The sequence below is a fragment of the Pelodiscus sinensis genome, chromosome 1, assembly GCF_049634645.1.
Source record: "Pelodiscus sinensis isolate JC-2024 chromosome 1, ASM4963464v1, whole genome shotgun sequence".
Taxonomy (NCBI): Eukaryota; Metazoa; Chordata; order Testudines; family Trionychidae; genus Pelodiscus; species Pelodiscus sinensis.
Window position 1 is genome coordinate 25,480,057 of NC_134711.1, and position 14,354 is coordinate 25,494,410.

The 14,354-nt window shown below is 43.2% G+C and overlaps 1 protein-coding gene across 2 annotated transcripts in view; it reads left to right on the forward strand.

Moving 5' to 3' along the window:
• PUS7 (pseudouridine synthase 7) overlaps window positions 1–13,376 on the forward strand; it is a 51,594-nt gene extending 38,218 nt beyond the window's left edge. For both annotated transcript variants that reach the window (XM_075912055.1, XM_075912019.1), the window contains exons 12-17: window positions 2,354–2,514; window positions 3,379–3,505; window positions 3,737–3,838; window positions 3,944–4,073; window positions 11,285–11,376; window positions 12,382–13,376. In XM_075912055.1, the coding sequence (XP_075768170.1) occupies window positions 2,354–2,514; window positions 3,379–3,505; window positions 3,737–3,838; window positions 3,944–4,073; window positions 11,285–11,376; window positions 12,382–12,518 (749 nt within the window). In that variant the 3' untranslated portion in view covers window positions 12,519–13,376. The remainder of the gene's footprint in view (window positions 1–2,353; window positions 2,515–3,378; window positions 3,506–3,736; window positions 3,839–3,943; window positions 4,074–11,284; window positions 11,377–12,381) is intronic.
• Window positions 13,377–14,354: the final 978 nt, after the last annotated feature.

Below are 14,354 nucleotides of genomic sequence, written 5' to 3' on the forward strand. Positions count from 1 at the left end.
CCTCTAGTCCTTCTTTATGGGAACTCAGGAAGAACTTTTCTGAATGCACCCTCTCCACCCAACCCCTGCTTTTAGAGACCTCTATCCTGTCCCCCCTCCGTCTCCTCTTTTCTAAGCTGAACAGTCCCAGTCTCTGTAGCCTCTCTTCATCTGGGACCTGTTCCCAACCCCTGATCATGTTAGTTGCCCTCCCCTCTCCCAGCCTTTCTCTTCCCCTCTCCCACCGCCTTTTCCCAGTCTCCCCCAGTTTTGTTCAATAAAGACAGAGTCAATGTTGGAAGAAACGTTATCTTTATTTTGTACATCAATAAGAAGGGGGGCTAGGGAAGGGCAAGTGGAAGGAGGTGAGGGAGGAATGGGGTACGAGCCCCCGATGGGGAGGACTGGGCTGGCTCTGCGGGCTTCTGGGGGTGGAAGCTCTCCTGCAGCCCCCCAATTACTCCCTCTCCCCAGATGGCAGCCTGCGGCAAGTGCAGCCGGGCTGATGGCCGAGTGGTGTGATGTGCCCAGTGTGGGCACTCAGGGCACTCCAAGCCAGAACTTCTTTGCAAGCGGGGCACCCCTTAGAACTGTGTGTCCGGGGTGGGGGTCGGGACCCTTTAAGCGCAGCCCTCGGCTAGCCTGAGACAGTATCTCCATGCTCTAAGTCCTCCTTTTATGCCCTGCCGGCACTGCTTCCGGCCATCATTAAGCCCTGTTCAGAGTCCACTCAATGTGGACTTACTAGTTCGAACTAGCAAAACGCTAGTTCGAACTAGTTTTTAGTTCTAGATGCGTTAGTTCGAACTAGCTTAGTTCGAATTAACTAATTCGAACTAAGTTAGTTCGAACTAGCGCTGTAGTGTAGACGTACCCTACCTCCCAGAACTGAACCTCTGCATCAGCTCTGCCTTTAGCAGTCTCCCACCTGCTACTTCTCAGCAGCAGCTCTCCTTGGGATAAAAAGTGATGCAAGAAAGTGAACATACTCTGTGGTTAATTCTCTGAGTAGCTGCATGGGACTAGAGGGAGGACAACATGCATCCTACCCATTCTACACTCCTCCTTGTGTGGACGATAAGATGGACAGAAAGCCCTCATCAGAGTCTAGTCTGATGAGGAGTGAGGGGATGGTCCTTGGCAATCCTGAGCTATGGCTGGAGAGGAGATCCATAAATGGAGAGCTCCTCTATGGACAGATTTAAGTAGGGGAATAATCTGGGCCCAGGTACCTAAAGTTGGTGGTTAGGGGCACAATATAAATTCCTTAATAGGTAGAAAGTTTGTTTTCAGTACTCAAAAATGTATCTTCCATTCCAACCCTTAATTGTGTACAGGCAGTCCCCGAGTTACGTGGATCCGACTTATGTCGGATCTGCACTTACGAACAGGGCTTTTCTCACCCCAGAACTCGTGGGCGGCAGGACCACCCAGACGCGCAGTGGTCCCGCCACCGCATCCTCCGGGGCGAGAAAAGCTGCTCCGGGTGTCCCTGGTCTGCTGGGGGGGTCCCCAGCAGACCAGGGACACCCCGAACAAAGCCGCAGAGGCAGCGGGGTCCCGCTCCTCCAATGCTTTGCTCCGGAGCAAAGCCTTGGAAGCGTGGGACCCTGCCGCCTCTGCGGCTTTGCTCGAGGTGTCCCTGGTCTGCTGGGGACCCCTCCCAGCAGACCAGGGACACCCCGAGCAGACCAGGGACACCCGGAGCAAAGCCTTGGAGGCGGCGGGGTCCCTCGCCTCCAAGGCTTTGCTCCGGAGCAGCGCCCCAGCTGTTCTGTCCCAGCCTCCAGATTCAGCCGCTGTTGAAACTGATCAGTGGCTGATTCCAGGAAGCTGGGGGCAGAGCAACTCTGCCTCGGGCTTCCTGTAGTCAGCCCCTGGTCAGTTTCAGCAGCAGCGGCTGAATCTGGAGCCAGTTCCGAGTTATGTCCAAATTCAACTTAAGAACAAACCTATAGTCCCTATCTTGTACGTAACCCGGGGACTGCCTGTATTAGCATCAGAGGGGTAGCCGAATTAGTCTGTACAGGATAAACTTAAACAACAAATAGTCTGGTATATTAGCAGGAAGTAAATATTAGATTGTATATGTAGATTTATGTATCAGTGACACTGTTGAACAGGGATATTTTTTACATGTATTTTAACCCTTTATAATTACATGTATGTACATTTTCTTTAAACAAGCCATCATGAGTCATGTACTCCTAGTGCATTTTAACTACAGGGTAACAAATTAGTCAGCTCTTCTAGTAGAGAATCTAAAAAAAAGTGGCTCCTTTTTTAATAACGATCACTAAAACATTGATATTTTAAACTTGAATTTTGTAAAAGTTTTGCAGTTAAAAATGTAAATCTTAAATTATGGTTACAGCTGAGAAAGGATATTTAGTTAAATGCAGAGAAGAGTGGGCAAAGACTAAAGATCCAGCTGCAGCCCTCAAAAAACTGCCTGTAAAAAGATGTGTGGAAGGACAACTTCTACGTGGACTTTCAAAGTATGGATTGAAGAATGTAGTCTCTGCATTTGGCATAGTGAGTGTAAAAAGGTTGGGAGGTTTTTGTGTGTGTGCATGTGTTTTGTTTTTGTGGTGTTACATTACATTTTAAATAGACTAAGTATAAACCCTTTAAATCCATCTATTTCTTTCTTTTGTGTTCCCTTGAAGTACTGTCACAGTGTCTAGTAAGGGATCTAGACTTAAACTAATGCGTAATTAATAATGTGTAAGTTTCCTATTAATGTACATTAATGGGAGAACAGAATTCTAGTTGGATGCTAGTTTACTTATCTGAATTATATAGCTATCTCTTACTTGTAAGATTTAAGATCAGATTTTCTTTGTGCCTTTAGAGAATCAAATCAAATTAACTGTGAGAGCAATTAGCCATTGGAACAAGTTGTAAGGGATATGATAGATTTGCCATAACTTTGAAGTCTTGATTTTTTTTAAAGGATATTTTCCTAAAATAGTTTTACTGCAACCATGGGTTACTGGGCTTGAGGAATTTCTAGTGAAGTTGCATGGTTTGTGTTAGGCAGGACGTCAGAGTGAATGATCCTAACAGTTTTTTAAACCTTCAAATGTATGCAAAATTAATAAGTACTGATTTTCAGTGTTGAAAATGGGACTCATGCCTACATCAGCAGTATACTTGGCAAAATATTGCACAAAATGAAAATATGAGCTTTCTGTATTGAGGGGCTAATGCATACTTTTTTTGCCTTCTTTCTAAGTAAATTCCTCTCAAATTAAGACCAGAAATATAGTATATAACATAAACATCAGTGTGTTAACTGTGTGACTGAAAAAATGACATTTATCCATTAAGCGCAGCTGATTGGGGAAAATAACTAAAAATATCTTTATTATTTATTGAAATGTTTTACACTTGCAGATCCCAAGGAATAATCGTTTGATGTATATTCATAGCTATCAGAGTTATATATGGAATAACATGGTTAGCAAGAGAATAGAAGAATATGGACTTAAACCTATATCAGGAGACCTCGTACTTAAAGGAGGTAAAATAAACTACAAATCATAGTCACTGTGCATAATATCTTTGTAAACTTTCTAAGACTCTTGCACTTTCCTTTAGGAAAATTCTGTCAGTAAATGAAGACTCAACACAGTGTTTGCTTCATCCATCAGTAATCCGATACGTTTAAATTCAGTTAACAATACGTGACTGTGACAGTTAGAAAAATGTCACATACCTGTATGTTTTAAATAGAAAATTGTTTGAATTGTAGCAACGGCTGTTCATATTGAAGAAGCAGATGTTGACGATTATACTCTCCATGATATAGTGATGCCATTACCTGGGTTTGATGTTATATATCCAAAACATAAAAGTAAGTATTTTTAATTTGCACAATCACTTAAAACTTAATCTGATTTTAATTTATTTAATTTTAAGTTGATTTCATTGTCTTTAAATATATTTCCTTTTCTTGTAGTCGGTGATGCCTACAAGGAAATGTTAGCTGCTGACAACCTTGATATCAACAACATGAGACATAAAATTCGAGATTATTCATTATCTGGAGCATACAGAAAAATCATAATTCGACCCCAGAATGTCAGCTGGTAAGTAAATGACTGTGCAGTGTATTTGGAAAAATAGGATGTCCCCAAAATAGATGCAGGAGAACTGCAAAAGTGCTAGCAAGCATTGGTCTTATGTATAGCTAGGCCATGATCAATACTAGTTAGTAGGCAATAGCGGTGGATATGGATCTTTATACCACACACACTGTGCAAAGACTAGTAAGCCATACCCCCACTGCTTCATAGGTCTCCTGGCTCTAATCTACTGTGGACCATTTTATGCTAATACAGTGAAAGCTTTGTTATCTGGTACTCACGGTGAATGCCAGTTGCTGGTTAATTGAATGTACTGGATACTCAAGCAAAGATTAGGCAGGCTCGAGGCAGGCTGAGGGGGGAGGAGGTGTATGCTGACGTCGTCAATCAGCAGGGCTGCAATACCAGTTAACAAACTTTTCCAGTTAACAAAGGTTTCACTGTATTTGAGATATTGTGGATTCTTCTTTTGAGTGATTGTCCCAGCTCTAGTCCACTGAGGGTTATGTGCATCCCCTTACAAATTGCATAAATATGACATTTCCCAATGTACTTCAAGCCAAGGATGCCCACAGCAAGGTAGAAGAGCAGGATTTGTCCTGATATGTTTTAGCAAGTGACTTTTTTTTGCATCTTCAGTCAAACAGTTAAAACAGAGTGTTCTGAATGTGAGAAAAGTAAAATGATTGACCAGGAATGTGACTATTTTAGACTTGCCCAAGATAATTGGTAATCATGTAGATTAATATTTGCAACTCCAAAAACTTGTGTCTGTATAAGGCTTTTTTTTTTTTTTTTTTTTTTTTTTTTTTTTAATTTTAGCAGTTTGTTTTGAGGAAAAGTTAATCTCAGTCTCTTTCATAGATTGGCAAATGTACAAAAAAAAAAAAGAGAAAACTTTAGTTGTTAATACATTATTATTAACTATGATTTATCTATTAAATTCTTATCGCCCAGAACCAGGATCAGTGCTCTGTTATGCTAGGTACTATACAAAACAAAGGCAGACGTGATCTTGTCTAGGAGGATGAGATGCATATACAGAGTTTAGGAGGGTCAGTGATTAAAAAACTGCTCTTCAGTGTAGCCATTATATGCTGGATGACTCCCTATGATGTAATTGGAGAGAAAAATAGAGTATGTACTTAATTCAGCCATGAAGAAGTTTGGATACTTTTAAAAAAAAACTTCTGACTGATATAGACGGCTGTTTTTCTTATAATTGGCAAAGTTCTTTCTCATCCATTAATAACTAGGTTTATTGTATAATCAGACGTCTTGACACAGCCTACAAAGCAAAAACTGTGATGTGGAGAGAAACTTCACCAATTAACATATGTTTTTGCACTAATCTTTTGACTGTGCTCAACAGTGGTGGGTTTTATGAATAAACCCTTACCTGTGTTTTATCAGAAAATCTTCCTTTCTTCTTTGAGTGCTTGGTCATGTCCATTTCAAGTCAGATATGTGTGCTTGCCACATGCACCTGTGGTGAAAGTTTTTCTCTAAGCAGTGTCCGTAGGGGACTGGCTCTGGTGCCCCCTCAAGTGGCATGCATATGGCACTGCTGCCCCCTGCCTACTCAGTCTCTTCTTATCACCAGTTAGTGCTGGAATGTTTCTTTGCTCTGGGAAAGCTTCTTTCTCCAGATACATTCATTGTGAACTTTCTGCTATAAATAGTTCAATAACTATTGATCATTAGTTCTGTTAATGTCTTGTAGATTAGAGTTAGTGTCCCAGACAGGCCTTAGCCTTGGGATGGGGCATGCTCCAGTCCCTGGGGTTTAGGAACTGCGACCTCTGTAAAACGCCTATGTTGATTATTGACAGCTCCCCACGTCAGCTGTTTATAGTGCTCAGAGGAGTCTTATATCTGTGACAAATGTCATGTTTCTATGAGAAGGGTGGCCTGGCAGTAGTTCTCAGGCTTGTCAGCTGAGGTACAACAGTCCATCCAGGACCTCCCCTTCGATGGCTAAACTCTATTTGCAGAAAAAACACAATAATTTGCACAGCCACAAGGACTCAAGCACTGCTCTCAAGATTTTGGGCCTGAGTGTCTCAGGGTAGCAAAATAAGTGGTTCCACTGGCAGTGTAGTCAACAGAGACAGAGCCCTTTCCAAAGAGGGCCAAAGCTTACAGGTGCTGTTAAAAGGCATCATGTGAGGCATCAGGCCTCAATCTTGGTGAAGACCGGCTCTGCCCGCCCCAAGTGGACCTGTTTGTACATGGCAGAACAAGATATGTCTTTAGTTTTTGCTCCCTGTGGGGTGTTGGCAATTGTATTCTTGTTCCCTGTCGGAGGAACCTGAAGTACAAATTCCTGCCCATCACATTTGCCAGTAGAGTCCTATCAAAAATCGAGATTGAGTGCTCTTGATTGGTCCATGGCGTGGCTGTGCCAGCATTGGTTCAGGATGCTGCTGGATCTAGCAGTAGTTCCTTAAGCACCTAGACTGTCTGTTGCAGAACCACAGTTGCCGTCTGCATACCAACCTCACATCCCTCCACCTCATGGCATGAAAACTTCATGGTTGAACCCGAAGGAGCAAGCTTACTCCAAGGAAGTGCAACAGCCTTCCTTTAGAGTGACTTACCTGGCAAAGTGAACTAGATTTTCCCTCTTGATGTCTGAGCATATCATCTCCCCAATGTGCTCATCTTTCCAGTTCATGTTGGAATGCTTGCTTTTCCTGAAAAATCAGTACTTGGTCTTTCCTTTGATTAGGATTCATCTAGCAGTCATCTCCTTATTTTCCACGCCCACCCCGATTCCGCATTTTTGCATGTTAGCCTAGTTCATGAAAGGCTTTAAAAGGTTCTTCTCTTCACCCCCAGCAAAGAATCCCAACCCTCAGTGGGACCTCAGTCTGGTCCTCTTCAGACTCTCAGAACCATCCTTCAAACCATTGGGCTTTTGTTCCCTTGCTCAGTTATCATGAGAATTCACCTTCTTTGTAACAGTGGCATTGTCTAGATGAGCATCAGTGGTATTGTCTTTTCATGTTAACCAGGGCATTTTCCTCATAGTGTTTTATCCCAAGCCACGTGCCAATGGTGAGAAGAGTAGGCTGCATACGCTAGATGTCAGTCAGGTCCTTGTGGTTTACATGGAGTGCACCAAGCGCTTCTGGAAATCGAACTAGATCTTTGTTGTGACTGCGGACAGAATGAAGGGCCCCCCAATGTCCTTGCAAAGAATTTCTGTTTGGATCTTTGTTATGAGCTGGCATGTGTCCCATTGTCACCAATTGTGAGAGCACACTTGGTAAGAGCTCAGGAGTCTTCAGCAGCATTCCTGGCTCATGTTCTGACCCTGGAGCTGCAGTGTGGTTTTCAGTCCACGTGTTCACAGCTAGCTACACTGTCTCTCAGCAAGCCAGATAAGATGATGGGTTTGACAGAGCTGTGCTAGAGGCAACATATCCATGAACTCCTGCCTTCCACTGTTGGTACTGTTTGGGAGTCACCTAACGTGGAATGGGCATGAGCAAGCACTTGAACAAAAGACAGTTACCTGTTATATAACCAGCGTTCTTCCAGATGCGTTGCTCGTGTTCATTCCATGTATTGCCTTACTTTCACATTGTCGGAGTTTCTGGCACGAAGGAGCTGTGTGTGTGTGGGGGGGGGTGACACTCCTTATACTGCACCATACAGTCACCACTCAAGGGGTGCCAGAGCCAATCCCTACGGATATTGTTAAGGGGAAAAGTTTTGGCACCGGTGCATGTGGTGAGTGGAACGGACATGAGCAACACATCTCTAAGAATACCAGTTACAGAACAGGTCTTCTCTCATATGGTATCTCCTTTTTAATCTAGATACAAAAAACACATAGTTGTTGAATATGACATTCTGGGGTCCAAACTAGACTAGAGGAACTGTCATCTTTGCCTTGCAACCCGAGGTGTGTGTCAATGCTTTACTGATGTAGCTCTCAATCTGAGCCCCTCACAAATAGCATGCTGGTCATACCCTGAGAGTTTTTGCATAGCTGCAACGCACTCCAGCCTCATAACAGTTATTACTCTCAGGGTGACCCCAACACACTGCCAGTCCCATATTTTCCCCCTGAATTGCTGTCCTGTACTGGCCCAGCTCTTTCCTGAACAGTTCAGATATTTTAACTCTTTTGCCCTTCTAAGGGGATCCTTATGCAATTACTACTTGAAAAATGGCATTATCCGTACAATTCAGTTTAAATAGAACACTGGATTAGTTTTGATTTACAGAATAAAACATTTGTTTAACTAAGAAGAGGAAGTTTTAAGTGAGTACAAGTATACAGGCAGTCCCCGACTTACGCGGATCCGACTTACGTCGGATCCGCACTTACGAACGGGGCTTTCTCGCCCCGGAAGTCGGGCGAGAAAGCCCCGTTGGTAAGCTGCTCCGGTGCCCCTGGTCTGCTGGAGACCGTCTCCAGCAGACCAGGGGCACCGGGCGGTTCCCGCGCTTCTGAGGCTTTGCCAGAGCAAAGCCTCAGAGGCGCGGGGAACCGCCGTTGCTGCCGCTTCAATCTGGGTGCCTGTGGTCTGCTGGGGACCGTCCCCAGCAGACCACAGGCACCCAGATTGAAGCAGCAGCAGCGGCGGTTCCCCGCGCCTCTGAGGCTTTGCTCTGGCAAAGCCTCAGAGGCGCGGGACCCCCCGCGGCTGCGGCTTCAGTCCGGGAGCCTGTGGTCTGCTGGGGACGGTCCCCAGCAGACCACAGGCACCCAGATTGAAGCGGCAGCAGCGGCGGTTCCCCGCGCCTCTGAGGCTTTGCTCTGGCAAAGCCTCAGAGGCGCGGGACCCCCTGCGGCTGCGGCTTCAGTCCGGGAGCCTGTGGTCTGCTGGGGACGGTCCCCAGCAGACCACAGGCACCCAGATTGAAGCGGCAGCAGCGGCGGTTCCCCGCGCCTCTGAGGCTTTGCTCTGGCAAAGCCTCAGAGGCGCGGGACCCCCCCGCGGCTGCGGCTTCAGTCCGGGAGCCTGTGGTCTGCTGGGGACCATCCCCAGCAGACCACAGGCTCCCGGACTGAAGCCGCAGCCACGGCGGGGTCCCTCGCCAGAGCAAAGCCTCAGAGGCTCTGCTCCCCGTGTCCCTGGTCTGCTGGGGGGGGGCAGCTAGTGTGCACTACTGGACCAACCCGGCAGCACCCCAGCTGCTCTGCCCCAGGTCCTGATTCAGCCGCTGCTGGTCAGTTTCAGCAGCGGCTGAATCAGGACGCCTGGGGCAGAGCAGATGGGGTGCTGCTAGGTTGGTCCAGTAGCACCCAGGAGCTGCGCTACTGGAGCAACCCAGCAGCACCCCAGCTGCTCTGCCCCAGGCGTCCCCAAGTCAGCTTCTGCTGAAACTGACCAGCGCTGACTACAGGAAGCCCCAGGCAGAGTTGCTCTGCCCTGGGCTTCCTGGAATCAGCTGCTGATCAGTTTCAGCAGCAGCTGACTTGGGGACTCCTGGGGTTCTTAAGTTGATTCTGTATGTAAGTCAGAACTGGCGGTCAGTTTCAGCAGTGTCTGAATCTGGATGCCAGTTCCGACTTACATACAGATTCAACTTAAGAACAAACCTACAGTCCCTACCTTGTACGTAACCCGGGGACTGCCTGTAAGGGATTACAGTTAGAAACAATTACAAGAGAAATATAAAGTGTTTTTAGTAACAAAAACTTAAATAACTAGACGTTGGTTCAAGGTGAAATCTTTCCTCATGGTCCCTGTAACATTGCTGACCAAATTCTCAGGCCAGGGACTGCTCTGAAAGTCAAAAGGCTGGTTTTTTGATCGTCTTAGGTGAAAGAGGGAGAGAGAGCTTGGGGTGTTTTTGGCCCTCACTTTTATAGTCCAGTCCACCTTTGAAATGTATTTTCCTGAGGGTTATCTCTAGCTAAAGTTCATTCCTGCTGTGAGGATAGAGATAAAGAGTCTCATGGGGTGTGTCTAAACTACATGGCTCCATCGATGGAGCCATGTAGATTAGGCTGATCGGCAAAAGGAAATGAAGCCGCGATTTAAATAATTGCGGCTTCATTTAAATTTAAATGGCTGCCGCGCTGAGCCGACAAACAGCTGATCAGCTGTTTATCGGCTTAGCGAGCTAGTCTGGACGCTCCCGCGCCGACCTGAAAGCCCTTTATCAACCTCCCCGTTATGCCTCGTAGGATGAGGTTTACCGGGGAGGTCGATAAAGGGCTTAAATGTCGGCAGGGGAGCGTCCAGAATGCCCTGATCTGCTGACAAACAGCTGATCGGCAGAGCGGGGCAGCCATTTAAATTTAAATGAAGCCGCGATTATTTAAATCGCGGCTTCATTTCCCTTTGCCGAACAAACAAATCTACATGGCTCCGTCAACGGAGCCATGTAGTTTAGACATACCCATGGTGAAAGAGGCTCTGTACTAGTATTTGCTAAAATACAGGTCAGTTTGTTGCTTTCCCGTTTGCTAAAGTATATCCACTTGAAAAATGATTGCCCCTCAATTTTGACTAATGGCGTAAGCCTTAAGGTGTTATCTTCTCATTTGTCTTTGAGAAACTGGATCACTCAGGCTTGTTTGGTAAACATATTTCAGATCTAAATTTTATCTTACATTTATAACTGTACATATTGGGTGCATCTAGACTGGCAAGATTTTGCGCAAAAGCATTTGCTTTTGCGCAAAAACTTGCCAGCTGTCTACACTGGCCGCTTGAATTTGCGCAAGAGCACTGACGTTCTAATGTAAGAGTTCAGTGCTTCTTGTGCAAATAATTTGATGCTCCTGCTCAGGGATAAGCCCTCTTGCGCAAGAATACTTGCGCAATATTTGCACAAGAGGGCCAGTGTAGACAGGCACCTTAATTTTTTGCACAAAAAAGCCCGATGGCTAAAATGGCCATCGGAGCTTTCTTGAGCAAAAGCACATCTATACTAGGCATGGATGCTTTTGTGCAAAAGCATCCGTGCCAATCTAGATGCTCTTTTGTGGAAATACTTTTAACGGGAAAACTTTTCCGTTAAAAGTATTTCTGCAAAATCATGCCCGTCTAGACGGAGCCGTAATGTTTCTACACACATTTCATCATGGTATTATTGATTAGTGAGCTTTATTAGTTTTCAAATAATACCTTGCAATATAGTGTATAGAAATATTATTACAATAATGGGTGTAAATTCAGAGGTGAATGCAGTCTCACTGAATATTTCAAAATAAAAAAAACACCTTTGCCCTGTGTTTCATAAAGGGAGGTGGTTGCATATGATGATCCTAGAATTCCATTATTTAATACTGATTTGGATAAGCTGGAAGGAAAACCACCACCTATTCTTGCTACAGGTAAGAGTAACAACTTTTCTGCAGGTATTTATACACTGTTAAGTATAAAGTTTGACCTAACTACTGCTTTGAAGTTGTAACTGCTACATATCACACACGTTGAATGTAAACATAAATAGGTTATATTTGACAAAACATCAACCTATAATGTTCAAAAGGATGTGCTTAAAATTAGTCTCCTAAATAAGTCACCTGATTCTCAAAAGTACAAGCATTTGCTCAGCAAATCATACTAACTACATTATACTGTGTAGAAAATTAAATGCATATGCTTAGCATTAAGCACAAGAGGGACAGACTTAGGCCAGAATTCAGCAAAGCACTTCACCATGTGCTTGACTTCAAGCATGTGAATATTCTCCTTCAACTTTATTGGGATTTCTTTTGTGCTTAATTGAAGTTCAGTGGGAGACTTGTGTGCTTTAAGTGCATGGATTAGTGTTTTACCTAACTGTGGGTGGGGCTAAAATTATAACTGAGAAAATGCTTACAATAGGATTGATAATATGATAGCGGAAGAGTATCTCAAATATTATTTGTTAAAACTGGAATTACTAAATGTAATATTTGTTTCTAGGAGAATTAGTATAGTTTAAAAGTTTAAGAACTTTAACATCTCATGATTCTGTTATAGAAACTTTTGAATAAAGTACACATCCAACTATGACATATAGGCCTTACTACTTCAGTCCTGGGTTGTAGGAAGGAGAGGAAAATAGACTTGAAATATCAAATTGTTGTATGACAAAAAGGAAGAATTTTAAAATAAAATTAGCTACCATAAATAATAAAACTTTACTTTTTCCATTGTGGGCAAACTCTGCATCACACATCTGCCACTTACGTGAAAGTTGTAGCATTGATTGAATTTCACAGAACATTTCAGTGGTTGATAAATGAATTTTTGGATTTCTTAAATTGCACATGCCCTTCAGCCCAATTTAAATAATGCCCAGAGGAGATATACTATATGTGCCAATTATTCTTTCCTTTCTTATGTAATAGAAGGTAAATTCAAGGCTTTGAAGATGGAATTCTCTCTTCCCCCATCCACTTATGCTACCATGGCAATTCGAGAAGTTCTAAAAATGGACACAAGCATAAAAAACCAGACACAGCTGAATACTACATGGTTACGCTGAACAAATGCTCTAAAGTAATGTAAAGATTTTAAGATGTGAAAATTTATTTGTTCTGTGCAAACTCTAGTTTTGATTTGAAGATTTGTAGCAAAAATTTATATTTTACTTTTTTATTAGTTTCAGTGATTATATCCAAAATGGTGTTTGTAAAAATAATATAAATATTAGATTTTTAACATTATGATAAGTAAATAAGGTGCTTGAGCTGTAGCACAACCAACCATATCTTACAAATAAATGGGCTTACAATAGCAATTCCAGATCTTCAGTAATTGTTTTTCCAAAAATACAGTGATTATTCAACATGCTTTCATGAATTCAGCACAGAATAAAACTTCTTGAAGTATGCTTACATTACAGATGAGGAATGCTAATTAGAATAAGTATGGCACTGATGAATATTTATAAAAAGGAGTACATTAATGTAGCCTTAGAAGGCCAGTAGCTTTAGCACTGATGTGGTAAAGGAGTCTACTGGCAGAATTTTTTGTGCCTTTTATGTGATATAAACATGTACATCTGTTTTTATAAGTTGAGCTGTAAATTTTATTATGAAAATATTTGTGTGCATTTTCCCTCATCACTAGTACTACCTGTATCAAAGAACAGATAATGAAAACAAGTTAACCAAAAAGCCCTGATGAGAGTTCATATCAACTCCTTTGCACCAGCATGATTAGTGTGTCCGTTGCCGGCAATGGATAAGGAAAGCAAATCTGTGTCTTGGCATAAAAGGATTAAAAAGCCATTCTAAAACAATTGACAGCAGTTAGGTTACATTTTTACTTTATAATTTCTAAAACCAAACAAATAAGAAACCTGTTTGTGCTTCTTGTGTTAATAAATTGTTAAATATGACACTTTGCACTGTCATTTTTATAAAAAACTGAATAAGATTTTGCATACCAACAATATGAAAATGTTAGCACCTCACTTTTAGGAAAATATGCAGTGTTGCCAGCCCCATACGGTAAGAGAACCTGCTTTAGTACAGAAATAAAAACCCCTCTGACCACATACACCTCTAGTTACCGCCTTTCTCCTCCCACCTTGAACCCATATGGGTATCAGAGAAATCTTTCATGAGCCTTTTTTTCTCACCTTCAAATAACCTCCCAACCTCTCTATGGTCATAATTAGAAACCAGGATATAGCAGATCAAAGCATGAGACCCAACCAGAACAACTGAATCAATCCTTGGATGCATAGCTCCACTGTTACAATGATCTCTCTCACACACATGCACAGGCACACACGCCCCTGTCACAATAGAGCAAAGGCTTTGATACGATCTTCCACAATATTCTTGCTAGCAAGTTAAGGGAATATGGATTGGATAAATGGACTGTAAGATGGATAGAAAGCTGGCTAGACTGTCTGGCCCAGTGGGTAGTAATCAATGGCTCGATGTCAGGTTGGTTTTCTAGCGGAGTGCCCCAAGGATCTGTTCTAGGACAGGTTTTGTTCAACATCTTTATTAATGACCTGGATGAAAGGATGGATAGTTTGCAGATGACACTAAGCTGGGGGGAAGGGATAGGGTCCAGAGTGACCTAAACAGATTAGAGGATTGGGCCAAAAGAGATCTGATGAGGTTCAACGAGGACATGTGTAGAGTCCTGCACTTGGGACGGAAGAATCCCAGGCATTGTTACAGGCTGGGGACCGAATCGCTAAGTAGTAGTTCTGCAGAAAAGGTCCTGGGGATTACAGTGGATGAGAAGCAGGATATGAGTCAACAGTGTGCCCTTGTAGTGAAGAGGGCTAATGGCATATTAGGGTGCATTAGGAGGAGCATTGCCAGCAGATCCAGAAGTGATTATTCCCCTTTATTCA